At 37.4% G+C, this 19,603-nt stretch overlaps 1 protein-coding gene across 1 annotated transcript in view; it reads left to right on the forward strand.

The window, feature by feature from the left end:
- The first annotated feature begins 8,418 nt into the window (after positions 1 to 8,418).
- Positions 8,419 to 19,603, forward strand: part of USP10 (ubiquitin specific peptidase 10) — a 35,048-nt gene continuing 23,863 nt past the window's right edge. The window contains exons 1-4 of the mRNA XM_054389485.1: positions 8,419 to 8,451; positions 9,578 to 9,646; positions 12,305 to 12,350; positions 17,112 to 18,137. Of these exons, the coding sequence (XP_054245460.1) occupies positions 8,419 to 8,451; positions 9,578 to 9,646; positions 12,305 to 12,350; positions 17,112 to 18,137 (1,174 nt within the window). The remainder of the gene's footprint in view (positions 8,452 to 9,577; positions 9,647 to 12,304; positions 12,351 to 17,111; positions 18,138 to 19,603) is intronic.

Consider the following 19,603-nt stretch of genomic DNA (forward strand, 5'->3'; position numbering starts at 1 on the left):
GGATGGTGTGGTATCATCATTGTTGCTCAACTTCATCCGCATTACAGATTAGATGGAAACTTGCTGGTATTTACGTGGGGTTCCCTAAGATGATCTTGCTCCTTTATACTGTAGGTGGATGAGGGTGAAGATAGAAGGTGCTGGAGTTGCAGACATGCACATACACACCACCACATTGCCCACCCCACACTGCATTACCCGCGCCCCACCATGCCACCCACACCCCATCACCCCACCCCTCTCTGCACCACCCATCCCATCACCACACCCACAGTGCTACACAACACTACCACAGTGCCCACAGCACCCACCCCACCACACCACCATACCACATGTAATTTTATGACCAGAGAGCAACCTCCTGTTCTGAGTCTCAACAATGGATTTTGAAGTCTGCAGGTTTGGCTGTTCTTTAGAGATTGGACCACAGCTTTGTAAAGTGGCTCAGAAATGGAGTTGCATAGGTAAAAATGAATTGCAGGTAGTTTGTCCAAAAAGTCATGTTCAGGCTTTCTACTTGCACTAATCTGGAGTGTTTTGGTTTTTTGGAAAAAATACGCTTTCTTCACATAGCCTAGGTAGTATTATGTTCCTCTAAGAGCTCAATAAAATTAGATCAGTTTTTAAGAAGTTACCAACAGCAAGTCACATTTTCATGCTATTTCTTTTGTGATACTTTTCACAAATTATTTTTGAGCCTTTTTTTTTCTCCATTTTCAAGTTTTTCCTTAGTTTGCAGAGCCATGCTATTTGCTATAAACAGTAGCAGCACGTTGTACCTTCACACTGAGAAGAGAAAAAAAGCATTTTCAACATCACCTTCAGTAGGATTGTAAACAGTTTAACAAGCTGTTGAAAGACTTTGATGCTCTCTTGCTGAACAAAGACCTCTAAAGATGGATAAGCAAAGTAAGGTACCTGGGCACCCATATGGTTAGTGTAGATAGGAGCTACATCTCAATTCTTGTGCTATGGCACTGTGCATCTCCTGTGAGATGAGGAGCATGCCCTTCATAGACTGAAGCCCTTCTCATTCAGACTAAACACTGTAACTCACTTTCATTAGAAGTGAGTCGGCTAATTTAGATCTGTGAATCTAAGGTTCAAGTGGTCAAGCAAAAATCTTCCTTCTTTTCATCACCTTGCTTTCATATCTTCTCTGAACAGCTTGAAAGTGTGAGCTAGTGGAAACTCAGACAAGGAGACAAAAAAGCCCCAGTGTTGTGACTGATGAGCAGATGAAAAGACAGTAGGTCTTAATTTTCATTCCTCATTGTAGGGAGAGTTTACAATTTGTGCATTAGACTCAGTAACTAGTAACTCAGAGCTTGAAGTAAATGTGTTTGCTGAATTATGAGCAACCAGCTTGAAGATGGTGTTTTCAGGCTCTTGGAGGGTGTGAAGATAGAAGTGTTTTACAAACTGTTCTTGAATTCAAAACCAGGGTGGTATTTATTTTATTTATTTTCCTATTTTGGAAGAATCTATTTTTCTTTTGATATTTACAAGGACTACCTGCTTGGAGAATTTAATAGAAAGTGTTTTTCTTTGACTTCTATTTTGATTTGACATTGCAAGAAAATAACTAGAATGGAAAATGTTACTGCTCTGAATTACTGGCAGATATTTTGTGGGCTTGTAGTGGTGGAGATGCTGGTGTAAAAGTGTCAGAAATTCCATCTTTTGCTCTCTAGAGAGCTAAGACTTGATGTAAACAGCCCTGACAATTCAGTTATCTGTCCTCTTGCTCCCTGTCTGGTGTGCACTTTCCAGGTGTTCCTGCTGTAGTCCTAAAAGGAATGCTCTTCACTGCAGCTCTTGTTTGTGAAACACAAACCTATATTCTTACCTTTGCTCCAGTGAAAGGTGCAAGGAAGATTTTTTTCTTTGGAAGAATATCTAATCCTTTCTCATAGAGGAAATTAAAGGTATACAAAATGTAGATAAAATCCTCCTGTCACTGGGCATTGCTTTATGATCACATGTAAGCAATAGAGCTGCATTGCCCTCTTTATAATGTTAGGATTGACTAAATAAAATTGTGTCTATTTTGAAGCATGATTTTTGTTTGTTTTCTGGAAGAAAAGGAAAATATCAATTGGAGAAATCTTTAAATAGAAACAGTAGACTGTTGGTTTTTTTTTTTTTTGCTGGGGCAGTCCTTTGGAGACCAGAAGATAGGAGGGTCTTTCTGTAGTTGTGGAAGGTATACCATGCTCATAAAAGCAAGGGTGTTTGCAAGATTAAGGATTGTGTTTTATCTTCTATTCACTTTCCCCTCCACTGCTATCCACAGTCAGCACTTTATAAAAAGCTTCCTTGGACTGGCTGCACTGCTGTTGGTTTGAAAAACAAGAATGCTAAGGAGCACCTTGTTTTGAGGAAGCCAAACTTGTTTGGGTTTAAGTTACTGGCTTGTGTTTTGACAGTTTTTTGTATGGTTATTTTATGATGTTTTGCCCTTATTTGAAATAGTTCTGTAATTGATGGAAACAGATAATAATGAAAGAACACAGCCTGCTCTTCCTTTTTGAAAATTTGAATTGTCTTCAGGATCAACTGTTCTGACCCATCTTGTGTCCCTGTGATAGTGTCAGGCTCTTGGGCCATTTGTTCACTAAGCCTGCTGTGGCCACACCTGAAATTTCACCAGTTTGTGCTTTCGTACTAAGCAGTGATCTGTTCTTTCCTCTGATCAGAAAAAAACTTTTTAGAATGATAATTTTTTTTTGTGTCCATAATGGAATAAATTCCCCTCTAATTCATATAAAATGTGTGGAAAATGCCTAACTTTTCAGCTGTGAGAATTCTGTAATACTATCCAAGAAGCTCTGAATCGTAGAAGGGAAAAAAAAAAGGGGAAGGTATGATCATATTTTTGAGCCTTTGATTGCTTAAATGGTAGGCAGGCAGAGTTGCACTGACTCATGGGCTTAGTTGACCTACATTTACCTACCTCTGATCTTTCTCCAGGCACGGTGTAGATTTGTTAATGTTCTAGTTTTAAGCTGCAGGCTAGTGATAAAGGACTGTAAGCTGTACTAAGAGTTTGCTCAGGATTTGTTACGTTTTCAGCTGTTACAAGCTTTAATATGCAGTGCTCTACTGTAAAGTACAACTTCATTTCCACACACCTTTATGTAATAGACTTTATTTTGTCATAAAGAGGAGAGAACAGTATGTTTTTCAGAAACTGGTTTACCAGTTACTAAAATGCTACTATTTAGGTTATGATACAGCTGTAAATATGTGGCCAGTGATCTTCATAGCACCTGGCTATGAGTTGTTGCTTACAAATCCAGAATCTGAAACAAGCTGACAAACCTTGACAAAATGAAAGAGAAGGGCGAGGGAGAAATAGCTTATTTGCTGCTTGGATGACTAATGCAAGAGTGTTTTTCTCTGCTAATAAAACCCAAGTGCTGTCATACTCATGTGCCCTTTTTTACTTGCCAGAAAACAGACTTCTCTCTGAATGGTTCAGTTTCTTTACTCCAGCCTATCTCGATAGCCTCAAGAGTAAGTACACTTTGCAGAAGTAGCTCTGTGAGCAAGATTGTATAACCTATGATATACACAAGGCATTTCATAATTTCAATTTATATCTGAGCTAGTTTTAACTTGTTAGGGCTTCTGCTTAGGTACAGCTGAATTATTCCTTGCCACCATTAAGTAAAAGCTGTATTTTTAACTCCTTTGTGGAAAAGCTGTTGAAGTATTTGCAGTTTAAACTAATTTGACTGTAACATCTGAAGCTGTTGGTTGTTAGATGAAAGCCATGTTAATGCTTCTTGAAAGCAGAAGTTGACACTTCATTTTCCTAGCTTTCTTGTAGCTCAGGTGATGCCAAGATGATGATGCATCAGCAGTGCTATTTCTACTCATTTTTCTAGGACAAGCAGCTGTGTAACACGTACTCCTCCTCCTTGTATTCCTCCAGGAGGGTGTTCATGTTGCTAGACTGGAATGCCAGTGGAGATTTCATTGCAGGCAGTGAGGTAACGTTGGCATTCATTTTTTAAGTGATTAAGGACAGCACAACAAAACAGTTAATGTGGGGAGAGTGTGGAGATGAGGTGTTTTAATCCTTTGGAGTTTTTGGAGATCTTTTTTCCTCCTCTTCTTGGAATTAATTCCATAGCTGCTGCTTTTGTCTGCATAGTTAAGATGCCACTTGGTCAGTTACGGTAATTGGAGTTATAAAAGTACTCTTACTTCCATTCCTGTGTGGTAGCAAACATGTTTTCTTATGTAGATCTGTTTGGTTAATGGGTTTAATGTCATTTGTGTTATAATCTAGACAGTACCTCGAAGATGTAAAGGTGATGTCATTGATTAAGTGTTCTGTTTAAAGTGGCATAAAATCTGCTGGAGTGCAGATGAATGTTTTACTGTTGTAATCATATTATAAAGATTAACGCAGAAACTGATGCCAGATTTATTGCGACTGGAAGCACCAGTGACTGACAGTGAGGAAGGTTTGGGATATTGCTGTAAAAGAGGTATTTAAAATGATTGTGTTTTTTAAGGAGAACATATATTGGGAGGCAAGTCCTTGACACAGGGAAGACTGATCCATTACAGCATGTGAGGCTGAATGCTGAAATTTGCGATGCCAGCTCACTAGTGAGTTTTGGAAACAGACTGTAAGTCCTTTCCACTGTACCAGTTTCAATAGTCTCATTCATTCAACATTCTGAACTTGTATTATAGAAAAAATAGATTGCAGATGTGATATACTCTTTAAAAAAGTTCCTCATTTGCAGACTATTTGTATAATATTCCAGTCTTACCATGTTAAGTTCTTCAAGAAAAAGGCAAAGATAAAGGTCTTTTAATGTCCTCCTTTCAGTTGCACAGGAAGGAGTTGAGAACTACAGTTACATCTCGTTCGTTCAGATGCTTCCAGGAATTTAATTGCAGGTTTGAGGGATTTTCTGGTACTCTCCAAAGCTGTATGCAAATGTTTTAAATTCAATTTCCAGACTTGAATTGCAAAATTTTGATAGGTGGAAATCAGCTGTATTTGCCTTAAGTACTAGTAACAAAAGGAAATTCAGTTAACACCCAGGACACCACCAGTAGCTTCTGTGAGAAGAGCTACCATTTGACAGTTGCACAAAGTTTATTTAATTTTGCAATGATTTCCCTCCCCTTCTCCCCCCCCCCCCCCCAGTTGCAAAATGGAATAAACATGTCAATGTGTTTTGGGTTTAGTGTTTTGTTTTTCCATTTCAAAGCAGAGGTTTGGAAACAATGCTGAGAACATGGAAGGGCAGTAGAGGTAGTTTGTTAGGTTGTTTTTGGTTTTGGTTGGTTTTTTTTTTTTTTTTTTTACCCCAGGGATTCCATGAAGCCTTGTCCTCTCCATAGCCCTATACCCATGCTTCCCCTCAGATGAGACTGTTACTTTCCATCTGCTTTTCTTACACAGCTGCAAGTGGAATATTGTGGAAATTTGTATGATACTGTTTTGACATTGCTGTTAATCTGTGGCAGAAATCGAGTTCACCAGGCTGAGGTATTTTAAGGGATCCTTGAATGCACATAATGCAAGGTTAATGATGGCTCTGCAGATTTAAATCATCTGGAGAGCAGCAGGAGAAATGCGGTGTGAAATATCTGCTCCCAAAAACGTGAGAGGATTCCTTCCCAGGAGCCACAATGGAAAGCTTTTATGTAGGTTGCAGAGATGGTTTGAGAAGGAAAAGGAAATCAGAATTGACTGAATTAAGCCTCTTGGGGATTATGTGTCTTTAAAAGTAAGTCTAGGGGTAATGTTACAATAGGAAAATTTCCAGGTTTTCCCCTAATAGTCTGTTAAGAATTGTTTTGTTTTGTTTCCCCCCACGCCCCCAAGTCCAGTATTGATGTGAGACTGGACTCTCTCCTAAGCATCATTCCTGCTATACTTTGTGACTTGCTACTCAGACTATTGAATACTATTTAGTATGCTTTTCAAGCAGATGCTTTTTTTGTCTGACCATATAAATCAAAACTTATTTTTGAGATAAAAAATTGAATACTGAAGTATATTTTTGCTCAGGGAAAGCTTTATTTTTTTTCTTTTCTTTGAGTTCTACACATTTCTTTTTAATAAAGTTTAAACTTTTCACTGGTAATGTTTTTAATGTTTTGGCTTTGCACGTTGCCACACATAATTTAGTTTATTGATGTATTTTGGAACTGGGCCAGTTGAGCTGTCTGTTCATATGCATTGTCATAGCAATTTTGTTCGGGTAACCATAGAGCTGCAGTTACTGTAAAGAGGTTGTTGATGCACTGACGTGTAACCAAGTGGCTTACCGCTGAGCAAGTCACAACCTCTTGCCTGCGTTAGGGCTGGTCATGAGCAATCTGTCTCTTGAAAACCACTTTTTCCTCGGAGCTTCTGTAATGAAATCCCAGTCTGTTACCCATGATTGGGACCTTGAGTTCCGGTGATGTACGCACAGGTTTAGAGATGATACCACGTGGGACAGGTCTTTAGAATCGTAATTCTTTTTAATTTGGAAAATACTTTTAGGATCACCGAGTTCATGAGTGTGACATTTGAAGGAATCAGTTTGATGTAGTCCTAAGAGGTACGCTTGTTTCTTGTGCAAATACCTGAAAATACTAAAACGGGAATTGAAACAGTTTGAAATGGCTTTGACAAAATTTTACCACATGCTAGGGTAACTGTTTCAAATGTTTGGGGTAAATTCATGCTGATCATGAGTAGCTTTTGCAGGACTTGTGTAAATGTAATTAAACTTTTCTTTGATTGTTCCAAGTGTTGGATTTGATTTATCAGCTTGAAAATAGCTAACTGAGGCTTTTGAATTCTGTGGAATAATTGAAAGTGTACAAGCTAGAACCCCAAAAACTCCTACTGATAATGAGATTATTTCTTGCAAGGATATATTGCTTTTTACAAAATCTTAGTGTTCTCTTGCTTTAGAAATGCTTACTGCTTAGGGATTGCAGCATTCAGTTGTAGAAGAACCTTTGAAATTTGAATTAATGCTTCAGAGTAAGTCCTGCAGAGGTGTCTTTCTGAAGCTTTCACAGTTAAACCAAGTATTTTTTCACATAGAGACCATTTATACAGCAGCAGGCACATTGATCCATTGGGACGCAGCATGGATGGACAGCAAGCCAGGGAGGTAGCACGGTATTTCAGGTTCTTTTTCGTTTTATCATGTAGTTGTGTGTGCAGAAATCTATTTCTTGAGGGATGAGGCAGAGGTCAGGAGGCTCTGTTAAGTTGGGTGGATTTAATGTCATCAGTCATATGGCCTAATAAGTTTATTTTGAAAAGATATGTTTCTCATCTTATTATGCAGGTACAAAGTATTGTTAAATAAAACCTTATTAAATAAAAGAAAATTCTAGTTTCTTCAGGCCCAAATGGGAAGGGCTTTTTTTGTGCTGTAGTCTGAGGATTAGTTTTTGAGTTAGATGTTGGTAAATATTTTTCTATCGTGTTTTGAATGATAAAGAAACAGTTACATAGCTACTACATTTCCTCATGTAAATACATCATTACATAGTAAACCAGTGCCATTAAGATACAGTATTGATCATTTTGTTTGACTTTCATCTTGTGTTCCCTAATTTAAAATGAACCGCTTTATTTTGCTCAGAAACACCAGGCCTGTGTTACCTCAATTAAAAATACTGCTAAATTTGCTAAATAAAAAGACTCTATTATTACATGCAGGAATTTGGGTTGGATTTACATAACTTTAAACAGTCTATAGTTGAGATTATGGTTTCGTTACGTGACTGCATCAAAAATATCTCCTAAATACATAATTTAGTTATGATTCAGCAAATGTTTTTCTTAGGCATATTTTTGGAATGTGACCAATTCTAGCTGGTACGTTACTGAATAAAAATTACTTGGTTATATGGAGAGCTTAAGGCAAGTTTAAGTCCTACACCAAGAGCTGTGAAGCTGTTCCCTTAAGTTTGATTTAGGAATCTTGTTCTGTTTAGGTATTGTACTGTCTCGGTTTCTCAGTTAGCAGTTAACTATGTGAAGATTTTTTAAAGCATTATCTATTTCACTGTGCTTCAGATGTTTGTATCACAAATGTTGAAGTTTATTTTGACTATTAGAATTATTTGACTAAACCAGATGATATGAATATTTTTTTAAAAACACTGAAGGGCTTTAAAATGGTTAAACCCTTTCTACACAGAAAAGTGATGTATAAATCACTTTTTGTGTAAGAAACCTAAATTTCATAATTACTGTGGAATTTAGCTAAAACTTCAACTTTCAAATGTATAAATGTAAATGGCTGAGTCATACAAACATTGACTACATGACTTTTGTTGAAGAAATCCACCTGAAGTCTGGAAAAAATAGCTTGTGGCAACAGCCTGCACTTCACTAGAGATGATTTTTTACTTTACAAGAACGGCTCTATGGAGCCGTATCTCGATATAGCCAAGTTAAAGGTTTGACTATGAGAAAGGTTTGATACTGCTTCAAGAAGCTTTTCTGCTGGAAGGGTGGAGGAGAGCAAAGTGTTGTCTAGAATGACTGTCAGAACACTGAAGATGGGTGAGTCTTGAGTGTAAGCTATGGGGCCAGACTGGCCTGCTTTTATCCATAGCTATGATATTTGTGACTAGTGACTCTTAATGTGAATACCCTTCCACATGCCAAGAATGAGTTAATAACGGTATTTTTCCAGGCCTCTTGACTATTATATCAGTTTATTCAGCTCCTTTCTGTCCCAGAATCTCTCTTTTGTCCTGAATGATCAGATGTGATTCAGCTTGATTACAGCTGGTGGTGGAAATTTATAGAAACTTCCAGGTGCTATGAAATTCAGTATATCAGGCCTTTCTATTGGGAATGCTTACTTTTCTGTAAACTAAGCTCTCATTTTAGTGTTGGATTTTTGTGGTCTTGTTTAGGTACTTGCTTTTTCTGTAGAAACACAGATATTTGAAAGGGTGCAGGAAGATAATTTGGGGAAAAACAGCACTTCATTTTAGTTGTGTTATGCAGAGTTTCGGGTACAGGAATAAGAAAATTCCCAAGAGCAGCTGTACCAGAATGGATGATTGTTAAATTTGGTGAATTTTTCTATAGTGAGGCAGTTTAAGTTCTGTGCTTGGTCATGGTGCCATTAGTCTTATGTAACTCATTGTTTCAGCAAAACCCTGGAAAAGTAATTGTTTTTTTTTCTGCTCTGAAGCATAGGTAGGTGTCTGTGTTGGTTTAGAAGGTAAAACAGCTTTTGTCTAGGGTTTGTCTGAACTGATGCAACTTCTTCCCTAACATGTTGGTTTGAAACTGGGCACAGGATGAGCTGCAGTTTGTGCTGTGATTGCCTCTAGTGGAAATTTGAAGAGAAATGCTTTGTGTACAGTTTTGGAGCCTGAAGAACTTTACCAAAGAATTAGGAAGGAGTTAAGATTAGAGCTGGGATGCAGACAAGTGAGTTTCTGACTCCTAACACAGACATCTTTCTGAATGCTAATATCTTTAATGGATTTTAACAGAAGTTGATTAATTGCACTGAATAGAAATCCTTCTTTAACAAGATCTTTTTTTTTTCTTTTCTTTTTTTAGTATATTTTTGGGGAGTTCAGTCCTGATGAATTTAATCAGTTTTTTGTGACCCCACGATGCTCTGTTGAGGTAAGATCTGTTTTAAATTTCTTTTAGAATTAATATTTTAAAGCTACCTGTCTGTGTGTATTTGAAATATAACAGGACAATTTCTTTCACCATTCTCTTAGCATGCTAATTTACAAACTGAAGATATTGAACAGGAATCTTCTTTTCATGTATGTGAATGTTCAGTCAAATTTTTAGAAATAAGAGATTAATTTTTCCACCTTTTACTTGTCATCTCTCAGAGCTGGAGTAGCTGACATTATAGCAACAGGATGTTTAAAATGAGTTGCCCAGCCCTTTTACCTCAGCTTTGATGGCTTTGCTTAGAGGTGGATATGGAGAAAACTTTTTCAGTAGTGATCTTGGTTGTAAGTAAGGTGGGCTTCTAAGTCTCATGAGCTTTCTGAAGCACAGAAATTATTAATGTTTTCTGACAGGTGGAGCACTGCTTACCATCAAAGCTGTGCTTGCAAGGAAGGCTATGTGTGAGGTCTGAGAAATAAGATATGGATCAATAATGAACTAATTACAATGGCTGTGAGAACCACAGAGTGGAAACAGCTGTCTTTGTGTTTGGGTTCATAACATACTACAGATAATATTGTAGCCTCTTATTCTCTGTAGTTCTTGGAAGAGAGAGAAGAAGCAGTTTTCCTTTTGAAGGGAAGAGTATTATGCCATTGTCTTAGTCTCCAGACTTGACAAATAATTTTCTTGTAGGTCAGTTTCCAGGTTTTCCTCCAGACATGTCCATTCAAACATTTCAATCTGGCTTCCATCCTCCCCTCTCAACATAAAGGAAGTGAACACTTTTTGCTGCAGATAGGGAAATCCTTTTCTTACATTTTACTAATTTGACAACCATTGTTAATGTGACTTAGTTTCCTGTAACTTAATTTTCCAAGTATAATTATAATACAACATACCACTGAAAATAAAGTGCATGAAGAAATGGGATGGCATGGGAGGTGGGGGGAGTTCAGAAAGGAAAAGGTAGCTTCTCACTGCCTTCAGGGATAGCTTTGTGTCTTCTCTGGAAGATGGGAAGAGATGCAGGATAGATCTTCAGGTAATACATGTGTGTTCTAATTGTATTGCTGCTGCCTCACCATTAAATATAGTAGGAACAGTGTGATGTTTGCAACCTATGTAGTGTCACCTTAAGTGTCCTACATCAGCTATTCTAACGCTTATGTAGTGGGAGATGAAAATGTCTAAAGTGTGTTGAGGAAACATCAACCTACATTGTTAGAACCAGTATATATTTTATAACTGTTTCAAGTGTACCACTTACTGGTTAGCTATCAAAATAAAAAACGTGTTGAACAATGTTCCTTAAGTTTGTCCTTGATCTGGTTCAGTTCAATCTTTTAATTATCTGGATGATGAAATAAAAATTCTGCTTATTAGTTTTACACTGCGCAGAAAAGTGGACTGAAAAAAAATAGGGTGAAATTCAAGAAGGACGAGACTGGGATTTTAACACTGCACTGGTGTTTGACATACATTGTGTTGCAGGCAGTGCCAGTTCTGGGAGTCACAGCAACTACAAAATATTGAATCCATGTTAAGTATTAATATGGATAATAGATTTTTAACAGCTTAAAGCTTCTTTCTGACCCATAGATTCTTATTTTTTACCTGGAGAGCTGATGTGTTATGGTTTATAAGTGGACTTTACAGGATATGCTCTTTCTTTGCACTTATTTGTAATGGAATTTTAGGAATATTTTTTTTCCCACTTAAAATCCATTGTTTATGTTGCTTTAAGAAAGCAGTATTTAAAGTATCTGTAGCTTTAGAGTACTGAAGCCTTCAGTTGATAATTCTTTGATTTTTGCTACACCATTATAATTAATATTTATACTAGCATCATAAAACTGCACAATGCTCTCAATGTTTTATTTCCAACGGCAAAAAACAGTTTAGCTGTCATCAAGGCAGCAGCTGGACTGCGCTGTAGCAGTGGCCACCAGTTCATGAAGGCACAGAAGACTTCCAGCTACTGGAGGAGTTTGAGGGTAGACAAGGGAGAATTAGAAGTTGTCCAACTGTGGTTATGCAATAGCAGGGGTTCTATCAAATGCTGAGTCCATAAAATGATGCCAGTGTTCCATACCAAACATATTTGCAATCCAGATGGAAGCTACATGCTGTGGTTATTTTATACTTAGGCTGATGATCAAAAATTCTTGATTTTGTTAAATATGATTAAGTTTCTCTAAAAGATCTTAAGGGCAGTACTATAGCTGAAGCAGGTTGAGAGTCAAAAGGTTTAGGTACTACTGTGCAAAGCTTTGTTTCATCCTTTCACAGGTCATTTAGCTTATTTTCAGTTGTTATTTAAAAAGAGCCTATGTTCCTCATTTTATAATGGTGTTGAGTTACTGTTCATGAAGGAAGATCTGATGCTGTGAGGTGAATTGCTTGAGAAGTCGATGAGCCTACAGTGTGTGACCAAGATTATCTTTCAGTAATTGTGGTAATCTGCAAGGACATTTGAAGCATGGGATTTGATAAATATAGAAACATGAGTTCAAGACATACTCTCAGAAAATCAAACCTTAATAATGGTGTTATTTTTAAAGGATTCAGATGTTTCAAGTGAAAATTGATCTGAAATGTTAATAGAGTTGCTTTGTCTTTAAATAAGTAAGTTTCATTTCTTTTTTTGTACAGCTTCCCCCATACAATGATACAGTTTCATGTGGTATTAAGTCCACAGGTAAGTTTCACAATGGTAAGGAATCAACATACTTTCTTTTTTTTTAATATAAAGGTTGAGACACTTTCCTTAGATTTACTACAACCTGTCTTTCAATTTAATCTTTAGAACTCCTTCAGCAGGTATATGTGCATATATATATTTGTCAGGCTAGGGTTTTTAACTCCTTTGTTGAATGAGATCCGTGAGAGTATTTGAGCTGCACTCAACTGCAGCTAACTAGGGAGCACATGCTTACTCCTCAATTGTGCTACTACACGACCTTAATGTCTTGCTGAAATACTGCACTAAAAATGTGGAGGGCTGAAGTTTGCTAGAGAGCTTGTACTGAAGTAGTAATTAGTGTGGCATTCAGATGGCCCTCCTGTAAGTGCCATCGCATGAGTATTTGCTGCAAGCAGTGCTCTGCTCAGTGTTTCCTTTGACTTTCGTTTCTGTCTAGCTCAGCTATTTTTCTGGAAAGTCCTCTTTTTCTTTTGGTGAAAGTATAACTCTTGATATAAAAATGCATTACAGAGTTCCCTTTTAAAGCTGTAGCAGTCATGCGTCTATGCTGTCTGAAGCCATAAACTTGACAACATGGCCTTGCTTCATGGGTACATCATGTTGACAGCTAAGTAGGAACTGCCATGTAGTCATTACTCTCTATAGTTTAAACCAAACTTTCACAGTATTTTAAGCAAGTAAGTTAGTATGTTGTTTTTTTCCCTTAACCAAGGGAGAACAAGAAAGCAGAAACTTACCCAAATGTATATCAGAATGATACAAATGAGATCCAGATCTCCTTCAAATTAATGCAAGTGTCTGACTGGACATTTCTCAGAAGTAGTTAAGTGGACCAAAAGGCACATATTAATGTTTAAGAACACTTACTCATTGTGCATAGCAACTTCATCCTTGCATTTAAAGGTAAATAAGGTAGCTAGTCATGAAGAGGGACAACAGGTCCCATTTGAGGGCAGATATGCAACATTTTTGAAAGTTCAGGAGCTTTATTTAGTACAAGGCCAATTCTAGAACTCTAGGTTTTAATCAGGAGTTTGAAAAGTTGATTAAAATGACCTATGGTATGAATTGTCTGTTGTTGTTGACAGGAGCGTTTTGTCTAACTATGGATTTAAGTTCTGTTCTCAAAGACTGAGATTTTAATGTTCATAAACCATACAGAAAGTTGGTTTGTACAAATGTTTTTCAGATCATTCCTAGACCCTGAGAGAGCCCCTCACAGCCCTCAGATTAGGTAATGACAGAAAATTAGGTTTTGCCTGAAAAAATCCTTTAACAAGCTTGCACTATACTGTGCATGCATATTACCACTGTGATGGCTGCATAAGAAGCTGCGGAAACTAAAATGGAATGCTTTGCTTTATGCAGCATCTTTGTAATTATAACATGACATACACTCCCCCAGTCTAATAAAGTTAAATACTGAAGTATAGAAAAAAAAATTACAGAATTAGAAAATCTGTTAACACTACTGGGAATAACCAAGTCATGGCTGAAGCTCTAATATGCAGAATTCTGTTCAGACTGATTAGTGCTACTGTTCATAGACTTTATCCTTGAAGCATCTGCTGTTACTTGTTTCAGTATGTGCGTGTCACATTGTTGATGACAGATCTGTTTCAGTCCATTCAAAAATAGCACCGTGAACTAGACTGAAACAAGATGCCCAGAAGCAAGTGGACAGTCAAAGCAAACAGAAAAAAAAAAAGACCTCTCATTTGTTTTCAAATGAACTTCACACAATCTCATAGCAAATGAGCTTCTGCCAGTCATTCCATGGACTAACTATACAGTAGCTACTGGTATTTATTATTCTACTCCTGTTGCAAGCTGTACAGTTTAATTCCTCAACTGTAAATTTCTAATCTGTATGTTAAATGCCAGAATTTCTGTTATGCTCTTAGCAAGATTTTTTTGTTTATGATGTTTGTATCTTCAGCTAAATGACCATCATGCCAGAATTCTAAGCTCTCTGCTCCCTCTTGTTGCCTCTTGTTATTTTTTTGTTATTTTTTTTTTTTTAGTAAACAGTAAGCCTTTAAGTTCACCAAAGGCAGAAAAAAAAGTTGCTTGGATTATTTTTATCCTAGGTTAGCTTTTGGTAACACAAATTCTAGAAGCTTGGTGAAGATTAGAAGAGCAGGACTGGGGTGCTGAAGTGAGAACTCTGGTAGACTTGTCCAGGAAGGGAAAACATGCTCTTTGTTTCAAAACAATTATATCTTTTGTATCTGGGATTTTGGAAAAGGATTAGAAGTCCCTGATTAGTTTGAACTGGTAGCGATTTGATGTGTGCCCAATAATTCATTCTTATCATTGTTAGAGGAGTATTAGTTAACATGTGTTGCTTCTCCTTTTTACTGCTGTAACAAAGGGCAAAGAACTAACTCTTTGGTCATGCTCAAACTAACAAGTTGTTCCATGAGTAGATGAACTAATAAGGAATAGTTTTATTGTGGATTTGTGTCCCATATCCCTTAAAAACTGCATTTGCAAGCACGTGAAGCTGTGGCTGGTTTTGAGCTGTGTGTGTCCTGGCACATCAGTCAGTGTGTAGGACCAGCAGCCAAGTAGTGTTGCTGCTGGGCAGTTAAGTGATGCCTGAGACCTCCCAGCCCTTCCCTCTTAGATAGCTATCAGCCAGCAGCTTTTCACCTCTCTAGGCTTCAGGCTGCTGATTTGTTTAAAGCAAACTTTAAGCTTTTTTTCTGGTTGGTGATAGCTAGTTAGTGATTGCAGGAATAGCTGGTGAATGGAGTGACAGGCTTTCTCATGGGTGTAGAGTTGAGGCGAAGAAAACGTGAAATTATGGCTCTTGCTAGCATGATTTAGAGAAATCAGATGTGTATGGAGGGTTCTTCTAGTCTGACTGGCAGCAAGATAGAAATGGATGTGCTAAATGTGTGTACTTCTCAGTTCAGTTAATAGATCAAAGTAGAGAAGCCATTAACATCTGTATTATGTATCTTTGTTCCTTAAGTTTTAATACGTTGGTATTGCATGTGTAAGTCAGACCTCAATGCACACAGTGTTGGTTAATCTTCACTTGACACTAAAAAATATGTACCCTGTATGTAGTATCTTGTTTTGTTCACATGTTTTCTTACAAAATGTGATTAAAAAAAAAACACCTCAGCAAAACAAACAAAAAAAACCCAAACCAACCCAACCCAAATCTCATTTTTAGTGAGTGTCTGTAGTATACTTGAAAATACACATTTGTTGATGTGTAAGTTGTACAAAATCTTTTAAAATTTAATAGTGTATCCACTTGTAATCCTTAGGAAATAGTATCTAGTGTTGTTTGCATCTCTGTTAAAAGCTTTGAAAATGGGAAATGTGTTTAGCCTTTAGCCCCTCCATCTATGAGGAAAAAGAAAAATCTTACTAATTAGTATCTTTGAAACAGTATTGTACATACCATAGAAAGACCTGCAGAACTTGAAGATCACTTCAGTGTCAGCTTACCTTTAACATTCTTGAGAGTCAGTTTTGTTAATTTAACCTCTATTTTGTAGATGCAGAAGTAGTTGTAACTGAAATGTTCAGTGTTATTGGTTGGCATAATTAAGTTCCATCAAATCACAGTACTTTGTGGCTCACAGAATTTTGTCATAGCATCTCTCTGGTTGGAAAAGACCTGTAAGATCATCAAGTCCTACCATTATCTTATCTCTTCCATGTCTGAGCTAAACTATGTCCCTCAACACCGCATCTCTGTGTATTTTAAATTCCTTCAGGGATGGGAATTCAACCACTTCTCTGGGGAACCTGTTCCAGAACCTTTCAGTCAAGAAGTTTCTTCTAATATCCTACCTGAACCTCCCCTGGCACAACTTGAGGCCATTAGCTCTTGTGCTGTTGCCTGCTACAAACACTTACCTCACTACAACCTCCTTTCAAATAAACCCCAACAAAAAACCCAACCAACCAACTAAAAAAGCCCCAAACACTACTCCTTCCCACCCCTCCACCCCCCCAAAAAAAAAAAAACAAAAACACAAAACAAACACAACAAAAAACCCCACCCAAACCCCAAACACAATCCTGTTCATAAGTTGTTCTGTACAAGTTGAACACTGATGAATGTTGACGCATATCTGTTCAATTTCTTCTAATAAAATCATGTATTCATGTTCTCATACAGTAATACATTCAGCTGTGATAAAATTAATGTGTAACTGATGAGTCTCAAAAAAAAAAATTGCAGTATTTTCATACAATTAATAAAAATATTTTTCAATTATTAGAAATTATGATAAATTTTAACACACCAGGAAAACCAAACCAAACTTCGCCTGTGGAAATAGTTTCCAAAGTTAAATGGTACAGGCTTGGATTTTGTAGTTGTCAGTGGAAAAGGGTGGCTTTAAAAGAGGTGTGGAGTTAAATATTGCACCATATTTTATGTGCAACTATCCAGTAATTAACTTAATGCGGAATATTGCTAAAGTCATTGAGCTTTAATGGTTTTTCTGAGTAGGTGAATTTAATAGGTATTATTTGAACGAACAGTGCAGTGATTTGGAAAATTACATACTTGTTTAAGATGATCTGAATCACACTGTTGTCTTAAGAAAATGATGTTTTGAAATAATCTATTCTCTTATCTTGCACCTGGAGAATTATATTCATTTGAGGGAGTCTAGCTTGTTTTCTGACTTGCAGAAAAAGATAAATTAATTTTTTTTCTTAAAGTTGTTTTTTTTGTATTAAATGTCATTCACTAACTCAGGCTTGCTTTCTCTTGTCCAGGGGAAGAATATCAGAGAATTGAATTTGGTGTTAATGAAGTTATTGAGACACAGCCATCTGTACTAAATAACACTGACTACAGTATTTCAAGTACTCTGAATCCTCAGGCTCCAGAATTCATCCTCAGCTGTGCACCTGCTCAGAAAACCCCTGATGATACTCTCAGTGAAACAAACTACAACTCCATTGACTGCCAGTTCACTGATCCGACCCTCACTTTGGACAGCAGTTCTAATGCTGAAAACGATGGTTTGTCTGGAGGCCTTGGACAAAGAGAGCGGAAAAAGAAGAAAAAAAGGCCCCCTGGATACTACAGTTACTTGGAAGATGTCAGCGACGGCATCACTTCCACAGAAGCTCTTGTAAACGGCCATGCAAATTCATCGGGACTAAACAGCATAAGCACGGAGGACACGGAACTGACGGGAGACATACCCTCCCTGGCCACACCAAGGACTTGCAACAGCCCAGACAACTCTGTGGACTTCGTTAACGAAGCTGTGTCTGATGATTCTGTTTCTAGCGCACTAGACAATACCAGGACTGCAGGGCAGCCTGAGGTATGCCGTGTTACTAATTCTGAACAGTTTTGCATCCCCTCAGAGACTGGCAGAGATAGCCCTTTAAGGACAGCTGTTGTACAGTCTTATGCTGGTACTGATACTACTGAAAATGTTGGCGTTACTAATGGACAAACACTTGAATCCTCTGGTGAGGACACAGCTGCCAATGGGGTAGAATTGCACACTGTGGAAAGCACTGACTCAGACCAAGCTAAGCCTGAGGAAGCTTCACCTACTACTGAGGCAACAGTCCCAGCTGCAGGATCAGTCCCTGTTAATCAGCCTGTAAAATCGTGGGCTAGTCTTTTTCACAATTCCAAGCCCTCTGCTTCCACATCTGTGGTCTATGTTGAGACTAAGTATACCCCTCCTGCCACATCTACTCTGGTCCCTGAAAAACAGGTTGAAGTCAAAGAGGGACCTGTTCCAGTTTCAGAGGATCCTGTAGCCATAAAGATTGCAGGTATAGTTAATACACAGGAGTGGATGTTACACTGGAAGGGTATTAACTCTGCTTGGAAATTGGAGCGTGCAATATTGATAGAGAAGATCCCTCTGTTATATTCTTAATGAGATGCCTGTTCAAATACTGCTATGAAAGGTGTAATTTACATCAGCTAGTTTTGTATCCCCCTGAGTAAACGTTTCAACAAGACATCGCTACTTCATTATCCCAGATGCAGTAAAACTATTGCTATATGTCAAATGTGTGAAATTGACCCATGTTTTTTATGTAGGCTCATTGCATTCAGCTGTGTGCTGTTGTAATGAGGAGAATATGTGAGAAAAGTTTGTGTTGTATTATCCAGTATTTACAATATTGTCCTTCATTCTATCACAGAAAAGGAAGGGTATTAATATATTTATGCCAAAGTAGCTGGAATTCCTGGACTTTGATAGTAGCTTAAGTGTAGCATCTAAATTGGTCTAGCTTCACATACTCTAATTCAGGAAATAGTTTGTATATTTATTGGTTTGCTCTTTGAGAGGTCTGTCTTTCAAGTTGTAAAGAATTATCCTTAACTATTACATTATTTTATTCAGAAGCAGTGTTAGCTATTACCTGTTCCAGAATAAGCATAACAAACTTTCCAGGGGTAAATCAGGAAAGGCAATGTGTAATATAAAGGCTTTGACAATTAGTCCTGTCATATCTGTGGCCCTAATGAGCAATGCTAGAGTGTGCCTGGGATCATATTTGCAGATTCGGTCTCAAAACATGAAGAAAAACACCCATGTAGTTGCATTTTGTGTCACTGACTCATGAGTGTGGGAACAAAACTAGTTCTTTCACATCTGTGAAGTAGTCTGTATGTGAAAAGCCTTGTGCAAAATCTTGCTATTCAGGTACCAGGTAATTTACAATTACAATGGTGTTTTGTGTGTGACAGCTTCTAGTCAAAGTTTCTTGCTCTAACCAGAAGCTGGCCTGGAAATTTCTGTTTAGAATACCTAGAAGTACCTTTCTGCCTCTCATGCCCTCCTTACTCTGTATGGTTTCATTGTCTGTTGAGAGGAAAGCTGTCAGACTGACTTCTATTTGTGTGTATTTTTCGTTTAAGCATCACAAACAGTTGACTGTATTTAAAAAAACCCAAATACGTATAAGCAGGTGATGATGATTTATATCAACCCATACATGTGGAGTGTGTTTACTCTTAATCTATCATTTGGTAGTGAATTTTAGCTTAAAACTATTTGGTGACAACCACAAAGCTACAACTGCTTGATGTACATGCAAAAGTTTGGTTGGTTGGTGTTTTTTTTTTTTCTTTTTTTTCTTTTCAATCTTGTCCATGTTGCTTGAGTTTTAAGTCAACTTTCTAAACTTTTACTGTTTCTGTATTATTTTTTGCCACCAGGTGGGAGCAGAGATTTTTATTTTGCCTTTAATGCATTAAAATAGCAATGTAATTTTTATGCAGGTTT

This window comes from Indicator indicator, chromosome 19 (genome assembly GCF_027791375.1).
Source record: "Indicator indicator isolate 239-I01 chromosome 19, UM_Iind_1.1, whole genome shotgun sequence".
Taxonomy (NCBI): Eukaryota; Metazoa; Chordata; class Aves; order Piciformes; family Indicatoridae; genus Indicator; species Indicator indicator.